This window comes from Accipiter gentilis, chromosome 10 (genome assembly GCF_929443795.1).
Source record: "Accipiter gentilis chromosome 10, bAccGen1.1, whole genome shotgun sequence".
In the NCBI taxonomy this organism is placed as follows: Eukaryota; Metazoa; Chordata; class Aves; order Accipitriformes; family Accipitridae; genus Astur; species Astur gentilis.
The window spans coordinates 4,132,505-4,155,322 of NC_064889.1; the positions used below are offsets into that span (position 1 = coordinate 4,132,505).

The window sequence follows — 22,818 nt, forward strand, 5'->3', positions numbered from 1 at the left end:
TTCTCCAATACTGAGAGGGAAAAATACATCAGCACAGTCAACCCCAGCTAAGTAGCTCAGCAACACTTCCCAAAAGCGAAGGTCCTTGGAGCTGGAAGACTCGGTGGATAAAAAGTACCCACCAGGAAAAACAAAAATTAAAAAAATTAAAAATTATATAATATATATTTATATATCTTAACAGACTGCTTATACCTCGCAAAACGCACACACTGCCTCTGCTTTTTCCTCTCAGATTGTGAAGCCAATCGTATAAAATGGTCGGATGCGCGCCTCCCCGCACTCCCCCCTTTCCCCACCCCAAAAACTGCATGCTGCACGGTGCCTTTCAGACCAGGAACAGGGCTGTGGGTGAGCGAGTGTCTTCCTCCAGTTAAGAACAAAGACATTATTTTTATTTACAAAAAAAGGAGAAAAAAGTTTCCACACAAAAACACTACAATGATAACTCCCTTTGGTAAAAAGTGTAATAAATGTCTCCGTCGGTCTGTCTGTTGGTACTAATTCTCAAGCCGCCTGGTACTATGGTACACAAGAAGCTAGTACAGTTATGCTAGCACATCAAGCATACTTCCTTTAATAAAAAAAAAAAAAACCAAACAAAAAACCAAACAAAAAAAAACCCCAAAAATTGACAATTTGTACATTTATTTACAAAAAAGGAGGGGAACATGTTAAAATCGTGTTGTTCTCTGTTGTGTGTGTGTACGTACATGTGTGTTGAAAAGCTGGTGCATGGCACTAGGAGAGACTAGTAAACAAGCAGGTACAAAAAAAACAAAACAAAACAAAACAAAAAAAAAAACCAAAACAGTTCCACTGGCACTAGAAAGGACAGACCGATCTGCACGGGGTGAGTCCAGCCTGGGAGGGAGGAGAGGGAGGCGAGAGGAGCCCAGGGTCCGCTCCGTGAGGTGGTGTCGGGCTGCCCCACGGCCCCGCGCAGGAGCCCGGCCAGCTGGCGACAGCGTAAAGGGAGAAGAATCCGGTCGCGACAGGCACCTGGGGATTTCGGGACACATCCGAGCGGTCCGGTCGTGGAGAGCCTCCAGTTCTCTTCCCTTGCCGCTCAGGGCCTCTGGGGAGTCAAAGCCTCAACACTGCTGGTGTGTACGAGCTCGTTGTGTTTCTCTGGGATGGCTCAGTTCAGAGAAGGGTCCTTCCTGCCCTCCGGGGACGCGTGCCGAAGTCAAAGGGGCCGGCGGCCTGTGGTCCCAGCGGGCGCTGGCAGAGATCCGCGTCCCTACAGGGAATCCCGCTGGTGACAGGTTGTACCAGCCACGCACTAGTCAAGTGGCCATGTTACGGAGATACACAGTGAGGGGAGAAAGGCATCTTCCTCCTTTCCTGGATGCGCGCACACACACACACATCTTCCCGGGACTCTTCCCTCGCCCCGGGGGAGTTTTACGGTGTCTTGAATATCGTGCCGTATTTGACGCGGTACTTGTTAATGCTCACAAAGTGCAGGGTCTCTGTGTCACAGGTGGTGGTGCAGGGCACCAAGCCCTCCAACCCTTCGCCCATTAGCCACTTGTTTGTCTCGGCTGCCATTTCGCGGGGCACGTGCTCCTTGGTCCATTTGTCCACCCAGGCCTGGAACCGCTGGTGCAGCCGCTTGCTCACTCTTTCATGGGACTACAGAAATAGGAAGAGGTGTTAGAAAAAGGCAGCTTCGGCCCCTGAACTGCAGCGTTCCGCAAAGCTCGGCTGCCGGTCGACACAACCGAAGGGATCAACAACCAGAGGGAATTTGTAATGCAGACACTGGCCCTTGCTAACGGGAGAGGAAAAGTCTGATAAAGGGACCCCCCCCGCCCTGGATCTCCTCTCCAAGGCAATTAGAGTGGTAAAACGAACTCAAGAATACCACGAGATTTATGCTCTTTGTTTAATACAGCGGGTCTCAGGCTGGGGACACAGAACATATCCTGTGGGAGCCTGAGAGCTGCACGCCCAGCACTGCATCCCTTCTGCGCTGCCCAAAGGGAGCTGCTTCCTCCTCTTCCTCCTCCTCAAGCAGCCAGAAGCCAAGGTAGACCCCAGACCAGGCAACTCCTGCTCTCCCCAGCCCTCAGGGTCTGCCTCCAGCCCCCTACGGAAGGGCACGGTCCCAGGAGAGAGCAAGCTCAACATGCACTACATGTGTCAGGGGACCCAACTGCTATGGAAAATTAAGAACCAGCTCAGGTCTAAAAGGTCTGAGAACCGCGGGCTGAACAGAAGCATCAGGAGAGGAAAAACTGCACGTGTCTCGAGTAAGAACATCTGCTTAAGGAATGTAACATCCAGGACAGATGGTTTAAAGCCGTGGCTTGAAAGCCATGACTACGGTCATAATTGAAGACGGCAAATATAATTAAGCCTCAAGATTAAAACTTATTTATTATTTGTTTTGTTCTCCTCCCAAAGGCTGACTGCTTCTCAGTGTTAACTGTTAAATCCAATAGATTTGTAGTTCGATGTAGGAGCTGCAGCTCCTTCGGTGTACTTCAGCAACCGAGGGGCTATGCTGCATGCTATATAATTAAAAGTTCAATAATTTGACTTATGTTCAGATTCTGTGATAAATACTGGCATGCAGTATCCTGTTTATAACCTTTCCTTGAGGTTTGTGCCAGTTGAATGGGATAGATGGAATGCAATCAAATTCCTCAGTATGGGCATTTTAAAGCGTCACTACTGAAATAAAACGCTCTCATCTGATGTAAAGTAATTTTTTCAAACTTGTATTCACAACTAATGATATAAAAACATTGTTTGTATTTTATCAGCAAGAAACAGATGGTAAGTAGCTGTTTTATAAGTCTAACTACATGACTAAAACAGAGCTGTGAAGGATGATTTACTAGGCAGGAAGCAGTGTGCACTTCTCCCACCCCTTTACCTCCCAAGTCCATTTTCTCAGTGGTCAGTAGTTTGCTCAGAAAAGCAAATAATTTGATGAACTGAAAACAATATCTGCAGCTACAGAAGAGACTACTGCTGACAGAGCCTCTCGGGTACCTCTGCTTCTAGTTGCTTAAGTCAGTAACTTTTGCCTGAATCTGGCAGGTTTCACTTTCTTCTACATTCTAAATAATGGCATTCTGCTTAACATTGTGTTTTTAATAGATTATAATAAAATTACAGTGAAGTATTCTAAACCTCAAGTCTAAATAGCCAGACTAGGACTGGGAGTTTGCTGTTAAAGCTCCTTGGTTTTCTCTATCGGATGGAAATATTCCCATGGGATGAGAAAAGTAACTGAGTGTCAAAGGTTTCAAAAGACCAAATCATCTTTCTCCAGCCGAATCCTCCTGAACTCACTCAACGTGGAGAGACACAAGCTGTCTTCATCTTAAATAAAAGCAACTCCCCAGCCTTTACAGACCAAGAACAGCTCTATTCCCCTGTGTCTCCACTTACACCACACACATTCACATCCTCCTTCCCTTGCCCCAACACAGTTAATTTTGGCACAGAGAAGCAAAAGAAAATTTGAGTAACTTCAAGAAGTCAAATTCCAATTTAAAATCAGTAATCACGAGCATTGACTGCTAGATGTGAGATGCCACGGATCAATGGGTCCAGGACTTTCAAGCCCTGGAAAGATACCCATGGAGATTTTTCTATATCCATGACCCCACTGCTCCCATCCTTGTCACAAACCCAGTGTTTCTAGAGCTGCTGCCATGTGTTGGCCACACTCTGCCACGCAGGAGCGACCTTAGGACTCCCACTCTCAGTGACTCTGGGGACAGGAAACTATGAGGGGATGGTACCCAGAGGGATCCATGGGACAGAAGGCATTTGATGCTCTGCACTCTGATCGATTCCTCTTTGGGGAAGCCCTGGAAGAACAGGCACTCTCACATGTCACCACAAGAACATGCAGAAGACAGGTCTTGCCTAAAACAGGAGGAACACCATCCATGAGAAGTACCTCTTGGAAGAAATCTGAGACCTTACGGTCAAAACCACTGTCCTACTGTAATAAAACTCCCTGGAGAGAAGGGAGGAGAGGTGGGAGGACAATGAGAGTTAGAGGTAGAAGAAGAAAAGATTACATCTTAGGAACATTCAGAAGATCTTTAGTGCCTTGGGAGAACAAAATAGCACACCATCCTCCTGGCAACACAAAGACCGCTAAATGTTACTGATCGGAATCCCCAACGACATTTCATCTGACTCTCCCCCACCTGACCTTTGGGCACAGACGGTCCCCGTGAAACACCAGCTGCCGACCCCAGCCCTTCCGCTCGCTCCTACCTGCTGAGCTCGCAGCAGAGCGGTCCTCCTGTACATGTAATCCTCCGATTTGATCACGTACACCATCTTATAGGAGTTCAGTTTGAATTTACACTCCAGCTTGTCCAAGCTCTCCACGTTCTCCATGGACTTCTTACTGTTTCCTTCCTTCCCTTCCTTCTCCTGCTGCTCCCGACCACGCTGACACTTACGGATCCGCCTCAGATTCCTGCAAACCAGAGAACCCCTCTTGGAATTAGTGCTCGCCCTGTAGCACTACTAGGCTGGACGTAGCTGGTGGATCTGTGCTGGCCCCTCAAAAGCCTGGCAAACAGCTTGGAGCACAACTGTCTGTTGCAGTCATTCAGGCTCAGACCCCTACAATGAGTCAACTCACTGGGTTTATCTTAATTCTGAAGTTACAGCTGTTGTGCTATCAACACCCTGCTCATAAGCCCTGACATGGCACCCGCTGTTTTCAGGTAGAGGGTTACCGTAAGCCAAGGCAGGACTGCCAAAAAAACAATCTGGCGAGTCACCAGCTCTCACCCTCTCTGCCACCTGTGGACCATGCCACCTCTCAGTCACCGGAGAGCAGGAGCCTGGGGTGGACCCACAAGCTTTTAGGATGAACGGCAGCACAGTACCGCTACACCACGCTGCCAGGGTAACAGCTTCTGTCACAGTATTAAATACAGGCGAGACCGACCACCCAGCACTGTGATGGAGCACAGTCACTCTGCCCTTTATGGCCAGATACAGCCCGTCGGGTAGGGTTCGCAGCACAGCCCAGCCACTCACCTCGGCAGGAAAACCGGTTTCTGGGCCAGGTGCTCCCGGAGCTCAGGGGAGGTAGAATCGGAGTTGACGTACCGCTCCACGTAGTCCGACCAGCGCTGGAAGTGAGCATAGAGCACAGATCAGCCACTGCCTTCCCACCAAACAATGTGGGATGGTTAAGGAGGCTAATATACGGATGAACACAAGGTCACTTTTGACGGCTCCGTGCATCTTATCCCCAACAAGGCAGGTGCAACGTTTCCCTATATAGTTTTGAGTGTTTTCTAATACAAAATAAACCAAGAAGAATTTGCCTGCTCACATTACTGATGCTTTACGGTGTGTCCTTGATGTTAATGGACCACAACAACAGTCAACTGGATGCCCTTGTCCAGTGCACCCTTGACCGTCAGTCAGCTCTCTGGACAAGCTGCTCTTACCTCTGCTTCTACAGGGTCATCAGAGTTCTCCTCTTCTGTATCCAGCAGTTCAATAGTTAACTGAACTTGACCTCTGCTCTGAATGAACATCAGCTATAAAGAAAAGGCAGAACGGACTTCAGTAAGAGGTTTCAAACAGAAAAAACAAACTCCAGTTCTCACTAGCGCAAAGGGAGAATGAAGCAAGCTGGCATAGTTTTAAGGGAAAAAACTGTGCTTCCCACATGCCTGACAGCAAAGGGAAGACACTAGCCAAATTGCACAATCTTTGAGGAACAGCAGAATTGTAAAGCTTGCTCTTTTTGTTGTTGTTGGAGTGGTGCAGGTCCTTCTTGAGCCCCCAAAAGAAGTTTGAGGACAAGGGAAGAGAGATTACACATGCAGGCTTTTATCCAAAGTACTTTACTCACTCAGAAAGGGCCTGACCACTTCCTGCATCTTACGCAAAGGAAGTATGGATTTGATTAGCACAGTGCACCAGGTTATTTAGCAATGTATGCAGTCAGCAATGATTTAATGCCCAGTCAGTATTAGCAGATCTCCTCACAGCTGACAACAGTTGAGACATAAGAGAAATGGGAGAGTCTGCGCTAACAAATTTAAACCGGTGACAGCAAAGCAGTCAATATGATACAACCTAAAGATGTTGTGAAGCACAAGGGATATTCATTGCTGTTCAAGGAAATGTATTTCTCCTCAAAACCTCGTTTCTGAGGGGCCCTTACAGAAGCATTAACCTACATGCCAAAAGCTGGGGACATGCCACCAAAACTTTCCTTTCAACTTTCAGAGCTAGAGAAAGTGCTCAGGGTTCCTGGGTGCCTAAACAAGGCTCCTTTTTTAAAGGACTGGTGCCTCTCTCCCCTCTTAAAAGGCATCCCCCTCGCTGCTTGCTGCTTTTACACCGCAGTCCACAGCCCGGTTTTACCTTGAAACAGTTCTCCTCTGACATGAGCTGCTCAGCTTTGCGCTGGTACGCGGCCTCCAGAAGAGTACGAGAAGACTGGGAAGCGAGAAGACCTCCTGTTGCTCCGTTGTTGTTCTCTGACAGGTAGAGGTCTGTTACCTGCACGCAGATCTCATCGCTCACTATGTGCTGGAGCTGCAAAAAGGAAGAACACAGGTAAGGTGTTCGTCAGGGAGCCCACTACATGCCCATCAGCACAGAACAGAAAGAAACAGAGATGTAACCATGGGTTTAAGCCCAAGAAAAAAAAAACAAGCAAACAAAACAAAAAGGCTGAAAAAGTATGAGTTTAAGGCATGAGTTTTCTACAAGTTTAAAAACCAAAAGTCGCTCAACTGTCTTTTGAATTCAGTTAATCTTTGGACTGAAGTACAGAGCTTCTGAAAAGCAGCTCTATCCTTCTGAAAGAGCAAAGGCCTTTCAAGCCATTCCACTTCCAGCCCCTTGTGTCTGTTTTTGTTCTTTACGCTACAAAAAGGCACATGAAGAATTTTTCCCTTGGTTACACATTCTTCCTACCAGTCCAATAAAAAGGACTAGAGTTTAACAGCCGAAATAAGCTACTCAAACAGCCAGATAAAAAAGACAAAGCTTTCTAAAAAACACATGCACTGCTCCTACAACACTGGTGAAAAGGAAAGACATTATTTAAATGTCATTTAATTCTTTTTCAAAGTTAAAACAAGATTAGCTCTGGAGACACTTTGAAGTTGAATACTTATATCCTAAAACTTCTGGAAAACAAAGGGAGAAGTCTATACGTACAGAGAGGATATTCTCAATAATTTAAGTACATCAAAAATCACCTTTTATCACATCTCTTTGCATCAGTGTTAGAGCTGGATTATAAACCACCCAGAATTTACCTGCTTACCCCTGAAATTCCCCGTTTAGGTCTACAACACTCCCCCTCCAATGCAGGCCTGGGCTCTCACTGCAGCAAACAACCTGGCTACTTTCTCTACCCCGGACTATCCACCCTCCAGCCTTTGCTGGCAATCACCTGTCGAACAATGCTCTGGATCAGCTTGTCCATCGTAAAGGCGATGTAGGCGTGAATGGTGAACATTTCACGCAAGGAGTCCTCATACTGCGACGAGTCCATGTTCCCATCCAGGAGATTGCGCACCATGTCCAGGAAGGCTGGGTAATAATCCTCAACATCGATGTCCACTGCAACAAGAAAGAATGGGAGAGATGAACACACCACTCCCAGGAAGGGTTGCTTTGAGTTTTGGTCCTCAGACTACCCAGTCAAGCTGAAGAATTACTGGAATAGGCTGAAATTTGTTTTTTATAGACATTTAAACAGGTCCTTTTAAGGCCATGGGTACGTTCATTATCTCTTACTTTCTAGCTCTAGCCTCCTCCATGAGGGTTTTATTTCTGAAAGACTTTTTAAAAGGCTTTTAGTTAGGGAACTCAAGGATACTTTAGATACACAAGTGTAATATAAAAGCTCTTATGAAATAGCTGCTGCATATTACCATTCTGCTATTTGAGTCCCACGTACCCCACATCTTCCCATCTCCTCCCTCAATTCAGTGCTGCCCAGTGATAAAAGAGAGATCCCCTTGTCTTAAAGGGTCACCACTGTTAACATGCCTGAAGACACCAAACAAGCTCTGTCAACATGCTATGAACAGAAGCCTCTTTCTTCCCCAGCCTCCCACCAGAAGTCACTCACTAGGCTCCTTCAGTCGCAGCTGGATGGCAGGACTGTCGCTCTTGTCTCGCTTTATGCCCAGCACTTCCCTCTCCCACTCCCTTTCCCGTGTCTCCTCTTCGATCTGCCGCTCAGCCTGGGTGCAGATCCTCAGCAGCCGCAAGCACAGGATCTGATGCAGCCGCATGAATATGTACCAGTTGCTGTTCACATAGAAGAGATTGTAGACCTCATCCATGCCCCGCAGCTTCTGGGCTGTTGTGTTGTTGAACATCAGCTTGGTTTTGGGAGGACTGCCCCCAACACCGTTGTGCTTTTTTGCGGCCCCAGTAGCTTCATCCACATCCATTTCCTCTTCTTCCTCCTCTTCCACATCCGAGAGTTCACCTCGCTGAGCAAACAGCAGGTCTGGAATGAAGTGATACATGATCTGCTTGATTTTGTACTTGTCCTCTTTCTGGATTCCCGTCTGCCGCTTCACATGGTGGATGATGAGAGAGGCAGCATCTTCCAGGATCTGCTTATCTTCATAGGCTAGTGATAGGTGTGGGCCCGTGGGGACTCCAGCATTGTCTTCTGAAGCCTGCTCTTGCCTCTACAAGCGAGAAACACAGCACAAAAATGACTCCCAAATGCCTCTCTCCACCCAAGAGCCTTTCAGAAAGCTCTGCCAGTGGCGCAGATTTTCTCTCTCCTTGAGCAGCGAGGAACAGGAACCAAAACTGCACTTGCGAACTACATAAGCTTGAGGGAAGGAAACTATTGGTGACCATCTTACCTCATCATAGATGCTTTCAATCTCATTGAGGAGACTCTTTGACCTCAGGACCTTGGTATCATTCTGCTTGAAGTTGATGCCCTGGTGGTCCAAGGATTTCAGGTAATACTTCTCATTCTGCTCTCGCCAGACTTTATTAAATCCTCTCTGGGCTTCTCGCCACTCCTCCTCTTTCATCTTCAACCTTGGATCAAGAAAACAAGGGTGAGCTAAGAGGTCTACTCTGAGCATATAAGGAAAACCTAGGGCCATGGTTCCTGGCCAGTGCTGAGAAGAGCTGAACTCCTTATGAAATGGGCATAAATGAAAGCCATCCCACAGAACGGAGCTTTACAGGAGGAGCACCCCGCACATGCTCTTCTGAAGAAATCCCTCTGGGCTTCTTTCATGTCTAAGTAACACCACTCAGGAAAAAAACAGCTTGAAGGCTTGCGCTTCCCCCCGCAGCATGCCAGAACAGCTAGAGAGCTTAGTGTCCCTCCAGCCCCACTGTCCACAGCAGGCAGAGGGGCTGAAGGGATGGTAGAGCCACAAGAGCTGGCCCAGCTCTCTCAGAACTCCCCAGAAAGTCATGTAGCTCCAGCTGCTGAACAGGGGTAGCTTAGTTTAGATGATTAACAAAGTCACCGCCCTGCAGCATGGACACCTGAACTTCCTGGGAATGGACTCCTGAACCTTGACTCAGTATCTCAAGCAAAGCAGCCCTGATGCAGCCCAACACCCAGCTCGCAGGAAGAGTGTCCTTACAGCAGGCTGGGGAAACCGTGACCTTGCTGGTATGCTGGGCAAGGCTGTTACCCCAGCTATCAGAGACCTGAGACACAGGACCAACAGTCCCACAGAGATGAGAAGTGGCTGGGGAAGAATATCTCCTGCTTACGCACCTCCTCGAGCTTCCCCAAGGAGTTGCAGTATCCACCGCCTTTTCTTGACCGAGAAAGGGCAGGTTGACAACAGAAACAGACTGGGAATCTGAGGGTAGCACAGCCACCACAACCTCAGCCCACAGTGACGTACAGCTACAGGACTTGGAAAGGGATCAAATTTAGCCTTGGAACAATCCACACAGTAGACACTTTCCTCATCTTAGACACAATGCTGACACCAGGGAAGAAACAAGTTTTAAGAGGAGACATCAAAAGCTCTACATCCCTCCAGCTGAGCTGTAAGTTTTTGTTTCAGAAGGGTAATTCCCTCTTTCTAGATGATTATTATGAAATACAGCAACTGACCAGAACATAAAATGCACTTCTTAATTTACAGCCTTGTGGAGGTCATACCCTTTAGGGGCAGAAATTAGCTACTTTTACATAAATCTGGATCATGTATGGTGCATTAGCCTTTGGTAGAGGCCCTGGGGCAGGGTGCTAGAGCAGTCAATACCTTTTCAGTACAATGGGAACAGCCACGGATGGGTTCTTCCGAAGTCCATCAATGATGTCAGCTGCTTTGTCAGCATATATCCTCTGGAGAGCCTTGCGGTGGATCACCTCTGAAGTGCCACCCAGAGTGTTGTCCAGGCGGAATTTGGCCTGCTCCTCAGCAGACAAGCGCGAGAGTTTCTTTTGGATTGCCTCAAGGACGCGGATCGTTGCCAGGTTGGTCTCCAAGACAACATCCAGCTGAAGCGAACAGTGCATTAGCCATCGTTGAATAGATAAAACATGATACTTCACAGAGGCTAACATTTAAGTGACATGAAACAAGAAGCCGTGCATGTTTAACAAGGTGTTCTTGAGCAGTGGTTTCCATGTTCGGCTGCTCTAAAATAATCCAATTATATTTTATCTGCTACCTAGATAATACTGCATAAGAATTTAAAGGCTTCCAGAACGACACTGTTCAGAAATTACATTTTCCACCCGGGAATAGAACACAATTGACAGTGACTCTACAAAAGGACGTGCTGAATCTGAGTGTATTCAGGTAACTGCCAAGCTAACTTCCATTTCAAGTCAAGATGTCAATCATTTAACATCCTGAACGTATTGCTTTTCAGATTATTGCAGGGGAATGCACGTTCTCGTGTGCTACGTGGGCAGTAAGAACAGAAAAGATGCATTGATTATACGCTGGCCATTGAACAATTTCATCTGGAGTGGCGTGAACAAAGAGCTCAGCACAAAAAGTGAGGGGCAGGGGGGTGGCTTGGAGTGAGAGGTGGTTATGCAGCTGCTGCTTCTTGCATTAAGAGAACACAAGCTTTTACGCAAAAAACAGGTGACACACACACAAAACAGATTCTAAGCAATAGCTTTAAAGGTATAACTATATTAAGATCATTAACTGTTCACAGAACCCCAAGCTTTCCGAGACATGAATCAATGAAAAACAATTTACCTCAAAACGCTCATCCTCGCACCTGTAGATGTGCTCTTCATATTGCGTCTTCTTGGAGCTCACGAATGTGGAGTCTTCAGACCAGGACGGGAAAGAGACCCAGGTGTCATTCAAAACCTTTGAAGGAGACAAGGGGAGACAAGAGTCACGGTCAGTCTTTGAGGCGATCACACTCGTCCAGCTGAGCCCAGTCTTCAGCTGGAAGGATAGAATTCCCCAGTTGGAAAAATTGTGCACCCCTTCCAAAGCCCAGCATTCAGGGGACAACCCCTGACAGCCAGAACCGTAACATCCAGGCAGTCTGAAAAATTCATTAGCTGGAGCTGTAAGAAAAAACTTGCAAGGGAAGAGAAGAAAGAAAGGTGAAAGGAGCTTTTCCGTTACTTTGGATTGGTCAGCTGCAACCATGTGGTTCATCATGTGTGTGATTCAACGACGACAACACTGGGTGGTCATCATGTCAGACATGACTGTTAGACAGTACATCGCTTCCACCTCCAAATAAGGCTAACTGGGAATATAAATCCATACCCCAGCAACACCTTTCCTGACAAAGCAGCCGAGCACCTGCAGCTTTCACCACCTCCAAACCAGGAACAGAACATTCAAAAAAACCTCAAAGAGGCCAAAGGTAAAGAAACAAGGGTTTTGGCAGGCGGTCTTGAAAGTCAGGCCCAGTTTTCATAAACCTGAAGCCTGAACAACTGAGTCATTAGATTCTCACATGAAAAGAAGTTTGTAACTGCATCACAAAAGACACTTTTGAGAGACGTGTCAGGACATAGATAAAAAAACCCCAAACAACTTACAATTGTCTCTTGCCCAGGTTGTTTTCGCTATCTTGCCACCACTTCAGCTGAACACCTATCACCACCACTAACTGCATGAATTGGTCACCCACATTCATCCGCCCCATCTCTCACGGAGCGTAAGGACACAAAAAGCGTGATGTTTCCAAACGGCACTCTCCTCACTATTTGTGTGGATGCCACTGCTGACTGCAGTCACCCAGGGAAGGGATTTCTGGGGCTCTCCCCTCCTCCAGTGAATGCTCTTAAGCAGCATGTTTATTAACTGGCCTTCACCAAGAGTCCTGCTCACTCACCTCCAAAACATTAGCTTCAACGCCAGTGAAGGAACAGGATCAGCCAGTACCATTCCCACTTTGATCAAAAGGTCATTACAACACATTAAAGGACTCAGTGACTACATCTGATCCTGAAGGACTTTATTGGGAGACCAGCTTTGACTCTTGACCAAGAAGGCTGACTCCCTGTAGGGAGCCGATTTCCCAAAGCAACACACCATTTCTCAAGACAAGAGGTCTTCTTAGCATTTCAGGTAGAAAGAAGCATTTGAGGGATATGTAGGAGAATCTGTACAGAAAATGTGATTTCCTTTTAGAGTTGGACTAGACACAACTCTGAAAGCAGACTAAGTGGGAATTTGGGTAAAAAGGTAGCAATAACCTTGAATTATATACTACTTTGTAAAAGATCCCTGAGATCACATTATGACCATACAGAAAACTAGTTCTGTCATTTCCTACTTAAGACTGTTTAAGTTTGTAATCTTAATGTTCTATTCACAGGTTATACTACGTAAAACATCATACATATCTACTGCCCCTACATTTTATTTAAGTAGTTAAACATCACAACTATTTGGTGGGGGTTTTTTTCCCAGCTGCTCCCCAATGGTTCACACAACCCTTTCACAAGCACCGCTGGAAAAGAGCTGATGCCAACCATCAAAGCCACGTGGGTATCGCAACTCCCAGCCAGATTCCAGCATAACCCATTCCTAGACCAATGCCTCACCCTGTGCCATAGCTTCTGGACACAATCCAGACATTTACAGGAGTGCCAAGTGCTCACTTGCCGCTAGGAACACCTCGGGGTGTGCTCACCTCGGGCTCTGACACGTACCATGATGATCCCAAGCCAGGATGGTATGCCCACACACGCCTGGGTGCAGGAGCAGCACGGCTCAGTGCTGGATCAGTGCTAACCAGGCAGCTGCCTGGCCCCAGCTCCATGCCCAACCCCAATTCTGGGGCGCAGGCAGCAGCACAACTCTACTGCATGAGAGCAGACGTGCCCTGACATCCTTGGGAAACTTTTCAGCATAACTCAGATACAAAATAAATTCCCCATTCTGTTCTTCTGTTCTGCTTGTCCTTGCTCCATCCCTCCGAGAAGGCCGGGGATAGCCTTCCTCTGTCACACAATTCCCATCCGAGAGCATCTTACCTCTTTACACAGTGGAGTCCGCCCCGTGCACTTGGGTTGCTGGTAGCTCTTGGGTAAGGCTCGGTAGCTGGAGCCCAGTCTTTTACAGGAGGCATAGTCTATCTCCATGGCAATCCCCTCGGTAGCCCGTTCCTTCGGATACGTCTCCATGTGAACAGACTCTTTATACCCCAGAAAGTTTTTAAACCAAGTGAACAATTCTGGGAATTTCCTAAAAATCAAATGAATGAAGTGAAAAACTAGCTAAAGTAGAAATCAAACAGCACTGAGCTGTGATGCTGAGGCTACAATTGATTGCTACAGACTGTGTTGAAGATGACCCTCTGAATTATCAGTCTGGTGAGAGAGGACCCTCTCTGCTCAATCCCACTTCCACAGAGCCTGATCAAACGGGAAGCAAGTACTTGTCTGTCGATCAGGTGGTGGATTGCTCTCTCAGTGCAAATAAGGTGCTCTAGGATTACCCCCTCATATTGCCAGGGATACACAGAGAAGCACCAATATATCCTCCACATGCCTCGTGGGTACAGTCCCTACGAGACAAGTGACAAGCAAGGAAGAGCAGCCAAAGTTTTCACTGCAGGGGCAGTGTTCGTTGCAGGGTCACGTCTGGGTCTCCCAAACTGTCCCAGCAGTGAACCCAGGCCAGATCCCTAGCTGTTTGCCAAAGTTCTTAACCTTAAAGCAGACCCTTCCTTTCCAAAAGCAGCAAGAAGAAACTGAAAAGCGATTCTGTAACTCTGGCAAAATGTTTCAGTGCTGAGTGATCGCTTTGACCAGTGCTGCCTCCCCAGACTACACAGACCAGCACAAATTATGGAGAAGCCTTTGCCTGCAAGGCCTAAGTTCACCTGCTTGTAGAGGAAAGTTTTCTGAAGAATTTATTAGTCTAAAATACTGCATCTGTTCAACTCATCTTATCTCATGCAAAGCTCCAGCAATATGAGGAATTGAACCTGTTACTGAGGCTAATTGAATCACTGCTCATTTATTGCTTTTTCATTACATGACAGAAGATAATGTCCAACTCCAGAGTAAGAAAACTGTATTATACCTTTCCCAATACAGATATTCACCCTTATAGCTAGGAGCACAGACAGAACATGGGAGAAAATCCAGAATTTTTTGTCAAATACTTCACCTTTCCTAGCTAAAGGTAGCATCCTGCTGATGCCTGACTAATTCCAGTGGAGCTACAGAGAAAGCGGAAGCTCCTTGGGGCAGTTTCTTTGCACAGTAGCTAGTGTAATGGGGTCCTGAACCCAATTTACCTTGCTATTGCCTTCTCCCCTGGAAGCAGGAACTCAATTCACACGAAGAAGGACCATTAATCTTGCCGCCCAAAGTTGGTGAGAGGGTATCGGTTAGTTTTAGCTGATGAATACAGAGTTGTTCTGTACACTACTGGCAATTATGGAAGTCATAATTCCTATTTAAACTATAGTATTGCTTATCATTTTTGGCTTCATGACAGAATTCAGCTGCTTTTTGCTTTTTGGAAATTTTAGTGAATTTATATCAGGACTCTTTTTTTAGGGGACATTTCCTATGTAATTAGACAGTCAATCTTTTCTCAGATGAAATAATTCATGATTCCAGAGCAAGAGACTGCAATAACAAGCTGCTAAATAATTCTGTTTGCTTTTCTGAAAAAGGAAGAAACAAAACAAGCAGTACTGGCACTGCTCTTGAATGCTGCCTGCCTGCCAGCCAAGACACAGCCAGGAATCCCCCTCTCACCTCCTCTCGGGTAAGGAATAGAAAAGGGTAGTGCAGAAGAGCATGAAGTTGGAAAGAAAACTGAAGCAGGGCCCTTACTGTCCTGCTCCAATAAAGAATGTCTGAAAGCCTAAAGCACATGGCACCTGCACAGTATTAGCCACTGAAGGGCTTCCAAGAACTGCCAGTATCTTCCCGCCCATACACCAGCACATGGCACCTTACCACGTACATTCGTGACACTCAGGCCAAGCCGGAGGGAACAGGAGATTAGAGGATGTACTGCCACAGAAGCAACTTGGGCAACCGTTTAGTGGACAGACAATTAAGCAGTGGCAGGCTATCCAGATAAAAGTCAACCAATAGTGGAGGAAGTGGGCAGCGCAGGGGTACTCCATCTCAGATGTACTTTGTGGCCCAAGAAACCACTGCCCAGCTCCCAGGGCGCCGTTCCTCCTCCTCCTCCTCCGTGCCACGCAACCACATGAGATGCACTCCCCTGAACGACCACAAAGGTCAGCGTTTCTTTTCTGGCTTTGTAATGGAAACAGACCAAGCGAATTAAACTGCTCACCTCGCTTAAGGAAATGGGCTCCACTTACCCCAGGAATGGAGAAACGAGCTGCACGAGCTCAGCCCGGGAGATCACCTCCTGGTTGAAAATAACCAGGCAGCGAAGGAAGTTTTCATATGCTTCTGTGCTACGCAGAGCTTTGCGGACCTTATAGAGAGAAGAAAAGAGGAAAACGGTCACTCTCAGGCTGCTTATGCTATCACTGTTCAGGAGACCTGGATTCAACACTGTGCTTCCCACTGATGCACAGAGATTACACGTGGAATGAGAACGCAAATCTTTAAGTGAGTTGAATGGAGGGTAACTTGCCCCATACACCGGGCCAGAAGAACAGATACTGATGTGAGCCATTTCTGTGCTGGGTATGCCCTGCAACATCAGCACCCAGTGCATTCCTCTGAAGAAAGGAGTTGCAAGTAAAGAATTAAATCCCTTAAAGAACCCCCTAACAGCTGGATTACAAAATGCTGGAATCATGGTCAACGTCAGTTGTAACTGCAGCATCACAAACTCCCCAGATTGCCTTTAAACACCAGAGAATATTGCACGCAGGGAGCAGGTGTAACAGACCTGTGCCCTGGGTAATACCGCTCCAGCCTCTGCCTGCATTACGGCTTGGGTTATCACAGATAAGCCAGCTTCTGTAACCCTTATCTTCACAGTACGAGGAAACCGAACGGTTCATCCCAACACCATTACCTTTCCCAGGAGAACAGTTAGCATCTACGCTTCAGACTGAGATCTATCATCATTAAGACATTCGTCATTACAGTTATAACTTTACAGCAGGGATTTCTAGGTTTACTCATGTTAACACCTACACATCCTCCGAGCAATAGATTGGCTCCCAGTTACTATTAGCTGGTCTACAGCATGCTGCAAAACGCACCACATCATCAGGGAGTAACCAAGACTTTCATCGACATATGAATATTACTTAAAAGGCTTGTTTACATCCACTATATACTCCCCTCTGAGCCCTAAGGAAATGTATGGACATCTTAAGGAAGGCACCAAGGTACCACTTGGAAACATCCCACATATCCTTCATTTGTTCTGTGTGGTAAACCAGCAACAGGTAACAACTGTGCAATTAATTAGATTCATCTCTCAGGGAAAAAAAAAAAACCAACGTCGACATGAATCAGCCGCTTTGTAAACTGAGCTCCCACACTGCAGGCAGGCTCGTTGTGGATGGGTACAGCAAGCTGTGCCAACACAGCAAGACACGCCACACACATCGTCGGTTGTATGGGGATTTTGTAAAGGTGAAAAAAATCTGGAGTGTGCATTACAGGAAAAAATTCGCATTCCTGCAAACAACCTGCAGCAGCAGCGGGTGAAAAGCCGAAGAATTATATTTGGGGAAAAGACACAAATATCCCCTTAAAAAAGATCACCAGTCTTTTAAAAAAATTCAATGGATCTGACTTAGAGGTCGCACAATACATCTGAGGTCAAGCTGACAAATGTTATCAGGGTGGTATATATATCACATACTTCACTGTGATAAAAATCCGGACATATACGCGTGAAGAGCGTAAATCAATGACGCGAGACGGCTTTCTCTGAATCTCGCTTCTCACCTTCTCAAAGAAGAGAGATTCTGTCCCCACACCATGTTTGCTGGCTTCTGCCAAAGACTGGTCTTTTAAACCAAGCAGCTTCGGTTTTTTCTGTTAACAAAAAAAAAAAGAAAGGCAAGAAAAAAAAAAAAGAAGGCTGTTCAGCAGAGCAAGTTGCCATATTTTGATTATCTATCACACAAGGGTTTCAGCTTCCTGACCCCACTGTTTGCTTTCAAATAAAAGAAAGGTGGCTTTTTTGGAAGGAAACGTCCATGAAAGTGTGTGTCACAGGTTAATCTATTAAAGGTTAATCAGTACCAGAGAACTCTAAATATTTTTAATACACTGTTGCACCCTTTTTTGTAACTAGTTGATTGAAACAGTCACTCTATGGTGTATCTCCTTCTAGCTAGTTTGCAGAATTACCAAAATAAATCTGTTTTTTTTCCTATCACTTACCTAGTTCTTTAAGTCTTACACCTCCCTAAAATTATCATATTTCTTTTTCTCTCTTGCAACCCTCTGCAAGATCCTTTATTTTCCCCATACCAGCACTACACTCTACATCCTCAGAAAGGCCAAAAGCTGCCTCCAAATTGTGTTTTATTTTCCTGCCCTTTATCTGAAGAGGAGGAGAAAGGGCAGAAGGGGAAGTAAATCACTGGATTTAAATGATACAATTACCTCTGCTAATGCTTTTCATCACAAAGCAAGATACACCACCCTCAAATAAAGCAGGCAAACTTATCCTTAATGCACAAACACTAAGCCACCTGGCCACAGCCTTGCTCTCTCAGAACATGCATCATTTGAAAAGGGCAAACTTTGCTACAAGAATAATCATTCATCATTGTATTATAAGGTTTATCATAGGAAAGATGAGCAAGCATGATTCCACTGCATCTGCTCCAAGTTTTACAACAACAAAGCTTTCAGGCACACCTTTATCTTTCCCTCAGCTTATCTTCCCACGTGCCTTAGAAACATTGCTACAAATTTTGGACAAATTTATTTTACTGAGACTTTTGCCTCCACACTCCACATCTCCAAACACTGCTTTATTCACCAAGAAAACTACCCCCACGCATTCTGCAGCATCCTAATAACTGGGGAAAGACCTATTTTTCCCAAGCCAGTAAAGTAACTATTACCAGTAAAAGAACTATTACCACCCTCAGGTAGATAACATCACCAGTTTGTGAAAATCAGAGACAAAGCCTTGCGCTTAGAAACAAGGACTTCAAAAAGTTTTCCTTTAAAGGTGAGCATTACTTTCCGTGTTCTCAAGCTGCAGCCTGTGCCACAAAAATCGCACAGACTTGTAAAATGCATCCCGCTCTGCCACAGCCTCCTGGGAAAAACAGGGCTGCTGAATGAGCAGCACATGCTCTTACCTTCACCGGAGGGGTTGCTCCAGTTCCCGAGTGCCGTCGGATCTGACAGCCATTCTGGTTGGGTCTTTGCTGTTTGTTGTTGAGCTGTGGCTTCTTCACCGTGCCACCGTGATCATTTCTTACCGATTCCACTTTCTCTGCAGTTGTCTTACTTAACAGCTTATTTAGAGACAAACCCATAAGACCATTAGAGCTGAGTTCCACGCATCCAGGCAAAAAAATATGCCTGCTCCTCCTAGCTCTAGATGACCAATATATTTTACTGCAGTTATTGCAGTCTTAGAACAACCCTTTTAGACAAAGGGATTGTACTTAAAAGACAAGTTATGGCCAGAAAACACAGTCTATCACCCTGACCCCGTTCCCGCACTCAGTAAAAGATCACTCCAAAAAAAACCCAAGAAACAAACAGCAAAAGCACATTTTTCTGAACTCTGGCTACATACAGAACAGTTTTCCACTAGGTATTTCAGTTCCAGCCTATCTCCAAGACAACTCACCACAGAGCTGTTGGCATCAGGCAGGAACTGCCCGAACTCTGAGAGCAGATCCTCCTGGTTCTTGAAGAGGCGAGCCACCTGCGCATACACCTCCTGCTCCGTCAAAGCCGGCGTGTAGTTACCTCCTGCCTCCTTGGCATTACGCTGCTCTTTCTGTCATAGGAAAGAGGAGAAGCATAAGAAGAAAGGATGCACAAACTATTTACGTGGCAAAGAAAAAAAAAACCCTCAGTGATACAAAGAATGAAACAGCAAAGGTCTCAGCATCTTACATAAAGAACCATACTATATTAATAGTATGATATTTATACATACTAAATGTATATACTTATATACACTAAATGCCCAACTGGGCCTGGATTAGTAGGACTCTGACCAAGGAAGCGGTTTCTCTACTTCTAACATAGTACTACAGCCATGTTGTCTCTTTCTCCCCCACGCTCATGAAAACATGCCAAATACGATTTTTAAAAAGGCATTTCAGACACTTGCTAACAAAGATGACAGACTGAAATCTATTATCTCATGCTGCTACATAATCTTCTAATTTGCAAGAATTCTGCTTAGCTTGCTGACCAATGCTAATCCAGCAGAAGACCCAAATGCAAGCCTTGGACAGTTAGCTCCCCATGGCAAAGAAAGAGAAATAACCATACATATACTCAAATCTGCCTTGTTAACACTCACCTGATATGTATGGAGGATCTCCAGGAAGGCTTTGTAGATGTCTGGCTGTCCCTGGAACCGATTTTTGATCTTGTTGACATAGTTGATGGCATGATTAAACTCAACGGGCTGATTGTTCTGCAGGGACGGTGTGGTTCCCAGAGAGATTGTCACTGGCGTATGAGGTTGGACTGGTGGCGAGCGTGGTGATGCATATGGTGGAATTGGGGGAGTTTGCTGGCTGGCAGGAGTATGTGCCTGCAACTGTGATGGCTAAGAAGAAAAGAAGCCGTGTTAGAAATCAGCAGATTCCTTTACGTTTGGAATAAACTCACTTCTATTCCACTTACGGACCATATCCAGAGGAAACAACCCAGCCTGTAACTGTATCTGATGACAACAGTGGAACAACACGGATTCAACAGAGATACCTCTGAGCTGGAATATATCAAGTGGACAAAATCTCCTGCTACCAAATCTAGTCAAACAACCTCTTCCCATATACCAGCCCTGGATGACTTTTACTGCACTTCCTTAAAAGAACGGTCTTTTTAAACTGCTACTAAACAATTACTGCCTTTGCAGGTCTAGAGAATTTTAACAGTATCTTTCATAAACCCAACATTTCCTAGTGGCTCAGCAGAAACTGCTGTTAAGAGTCAAAATTAAGAAGAACTGTTTCACAGTCAGAGTTGTGTGTTTTAAAGATCAACAGAAGCACAAATACATGTAGGCTAAGCAGAAGAAAAGTATTATCCAAAGCAAATAAATACATCAATATTTACTGGGCCAGTAGAGACTACACTTCATCAGGAAGACAAAACACCTAGACCACTCAAGCTGTTGTTATTAACAGTTGATTTTCCTTGCTAATTGTTTTTGACTGAAATCTGACAGGAGAGACACTATCTGAAAAATTTAACCGAGCCAAAATGCATAGGTATGGCTTGCTCCAGCACTGCAAGTTATTTTGCCCCTAGTGAGGAATTCTGAGATGCACAAAGGCAACAGCAAGGGAAAACTGGAATTTCTTTCAATATTGAGGCAAAGAGCAGGCACGTAAGGCTCTCAGAGTAATTATTTTGAATACTCCTAATAGACACCTAACAGTCACAGGAAAACTAGCAAAAGTTTTGAGGTGGCAATTTTAAATGGCAATGGAAGTACTCATTCCTCTCACGTTCCAAACTTCAAAACTTGTATTACAAAGAGTTTTCATGACTGACAGTGTAGATAACTGTCTTAGGATGGCCAGAAGCATCCTATTACAAGATCCCGCCTTGCCTACCTACACCTTTACCTGTCTGGTAAGGAAATCTCACCTCATTATCTAGCATGTCCCTTGGATTCATTTTAAAGTTTCAGCAAAAACAGTTCAACTTTTAGCAGGTCGATGGGGAGAAAACCACTTAGCCCGCAGTGATGAGAAAGAGACTACTACCTCTTCACTGAGAGCATGTACTACTTCTTCAGAAGAAATCCTTGAAATCTGGCACAGGTAAGTTAATTCTGGAACGCCTTAGCTTTGCAGATCTTTTAGCACGTTTTGTTTGCCATTTCTGAACAGGAGGTTGCAAGTCCACCAATGTTTGCCTAGAGATCATCTAATTGCAACATTTTAAATCCTGCTGCTTTCTAACCCCGTATTCCTTTTTTTTTTTTTTTTTTTCTATTCCAGCCAATTGGTAGCTAATTGTACTGTTTAGAGACTAACCCTTGAAACTTTGGGGATTCTTTCCCTCCCTAAGGCTCTCAAATCCTTCCACGTTTTGAGGCTAAAATACATGATATTTTATCTAGAGTAAGCTCCTCAAATGCCTATTATCCTATTTGGTTTCCAATCACATAAAATACATCTGTTGGATAGCAGCATCTGGATTATGACTAAAACAAGAGTCAAATTCCCTTTGTTATTGAAAGGTCTCAGTTTCAGGCGCACAAACTGATTGGCAGCATCATGGCAGCATCAATGGTCACTCTTGCACTTTAGATTTTGCCAATAACTGCTGCACCCATCCAGCTGATGGCTGAACTAGATTCTTTTACAAAAAATGTCCAATCTGAAAACAAGACTTCAAGCAATGCAGAATCTACCAAATAACTAATCAAGCTCTTTTAAAGGCTTTATTGCCCCAAGCATTTGAAACCGCACACACACTTTGACACCAAGAACAACATCTTTACCATGGCCTCTGTTTTATGGGAAATTTCTTGGGACTTCAGTTACTCTGAGACAATATACACAAAAGCAGGCAGTTCAACATGTGCCCAGTGCTTTAACTAGGAGGCCCTTCTTGCAAAATGAAATGCTTTTCAGGGATCTTTTTCCTGGGACTGCTAGCTGGATCACTCCCTGAATAACGTGTGTACATTTTAACAGATGCTCTGAGCACCTTTCAGTTCCCCACTGAAAGCAACAAGGCGTTTCCAAACCCTCGAGGTGGCTTATTTGAATTACTGTCAAATAAACTAGGATGCACCTTGAAGTTTGACAAGGAGAAACTAATCCAGCAGCAGAACATACAGGTTCACAAATACCATGAAAAAGCAGTTGGAAGTTCCTTTTTTGCTCTCTAGCTCCCTAACAATTTCAGCCGGAGGCAGCACGATCCCCACGTTATCAATGTATGTCATTCAAAGTCTCTCACCTTACTGATTTTGGCAGGTGGTGGCTGCGGCGCTGGCTGTGCTGGTGTTGGGGTTGATTGCGCTGAAGGCTGTGACTGATGCTGCGGCTGGGGCTGGGGCTGGGGCTGCAAGCCATGAGTGGGGATCTGGTGAACTTGCCCTGGTGTTGTCACGTTCACCATATCATTTGTCTGCACCTCAATCTTGTAACCAGGCGGCAAGAAGGTGTTGAAACCCATGATCAAGTCTGGGTGGCCCTTGAAGAGCTGCGATACGCGGCTGATCACTCCTGGAGTGTCAATACTGAAGGAGGAAT

General features: G+C 45.5%; 1 protein-coding gene across 3 annotated transcripts in view; it reads right to left on the bottom strand.

Annotated features, from left to right (window-relative positions):
• Positions 1-373: 373 nt before the first annotated feature.
• SIN3A (SIN3 transcription regulator family member A) overlaps positions 374-22,818 on the bottom strand; it is a 36,122-nt gene continuing 13,677 nt past the window's right edge. For 2 of the 3 annotated variants that reach the window (XM_049812179.1, XM_049812178.1), the window contains exons 5-21: positions 22,523-22,805; positions 19,896-20,147; positions 19,209-19,361; positions 18,709-18,867; positions 17,333-17,422; positions 15,775-15,893; positions 13,454-13,664; positions 11,202-11,318; positions 10,245-10,483; positions 8,862-9,045; positions 8,105-8,678; positions 7,421-7,590; positions 6,379-6,552; positions 5,451-5,543; positions 5,032-5,126; positions 4,252-4,459; positions 374-1,638 (exon numbers count right to left, since the gene is read on the bottom strand). In XM_049812179.1, coding sequence (XP_049668136.1) covers positions 1,408-1,638; positions 4,252-4,459; positions 5,032-5,126; positions 5,451-5,543; positions 6,379-6,552; positions 7,421-7,590; positions 8,105-8,678; positions 8,862-9,045; positions 10,245-10,483; positions 11,202-11,318; positions 13,454-13,664; positions 15,775-15,893; positions 17,333-17,422; positions 18,709-18,867; positions 19,209-19,361; positions 19,896-20,147; positions 22,523-22,805 — 3,352 coding nt within the window. In that variant the 3' untranslated portion in view covers positions 374-1,407. The remainder of the gene's footprint in view (positions 1,639-4,251; positions 4,460-5,031; positions 5,127-5,450; positions 5,544-6,378; positions 6,553-7,420; positions 7,591-8,104; positions 8,679-8,861; positions 9,046-10,244; positions 10,484-11,201; positions 11,319-13,453; positions 13,665-15,774; positions 15,894-17,332; positions 17,423-18,708; positions 18,868-19,208; positions 19,362-19,895; positions 20,148-22,522; positions 22,806-22,818) is intronic. The other variant, XM_049812180.1, reaches the window with a different exon arrangement.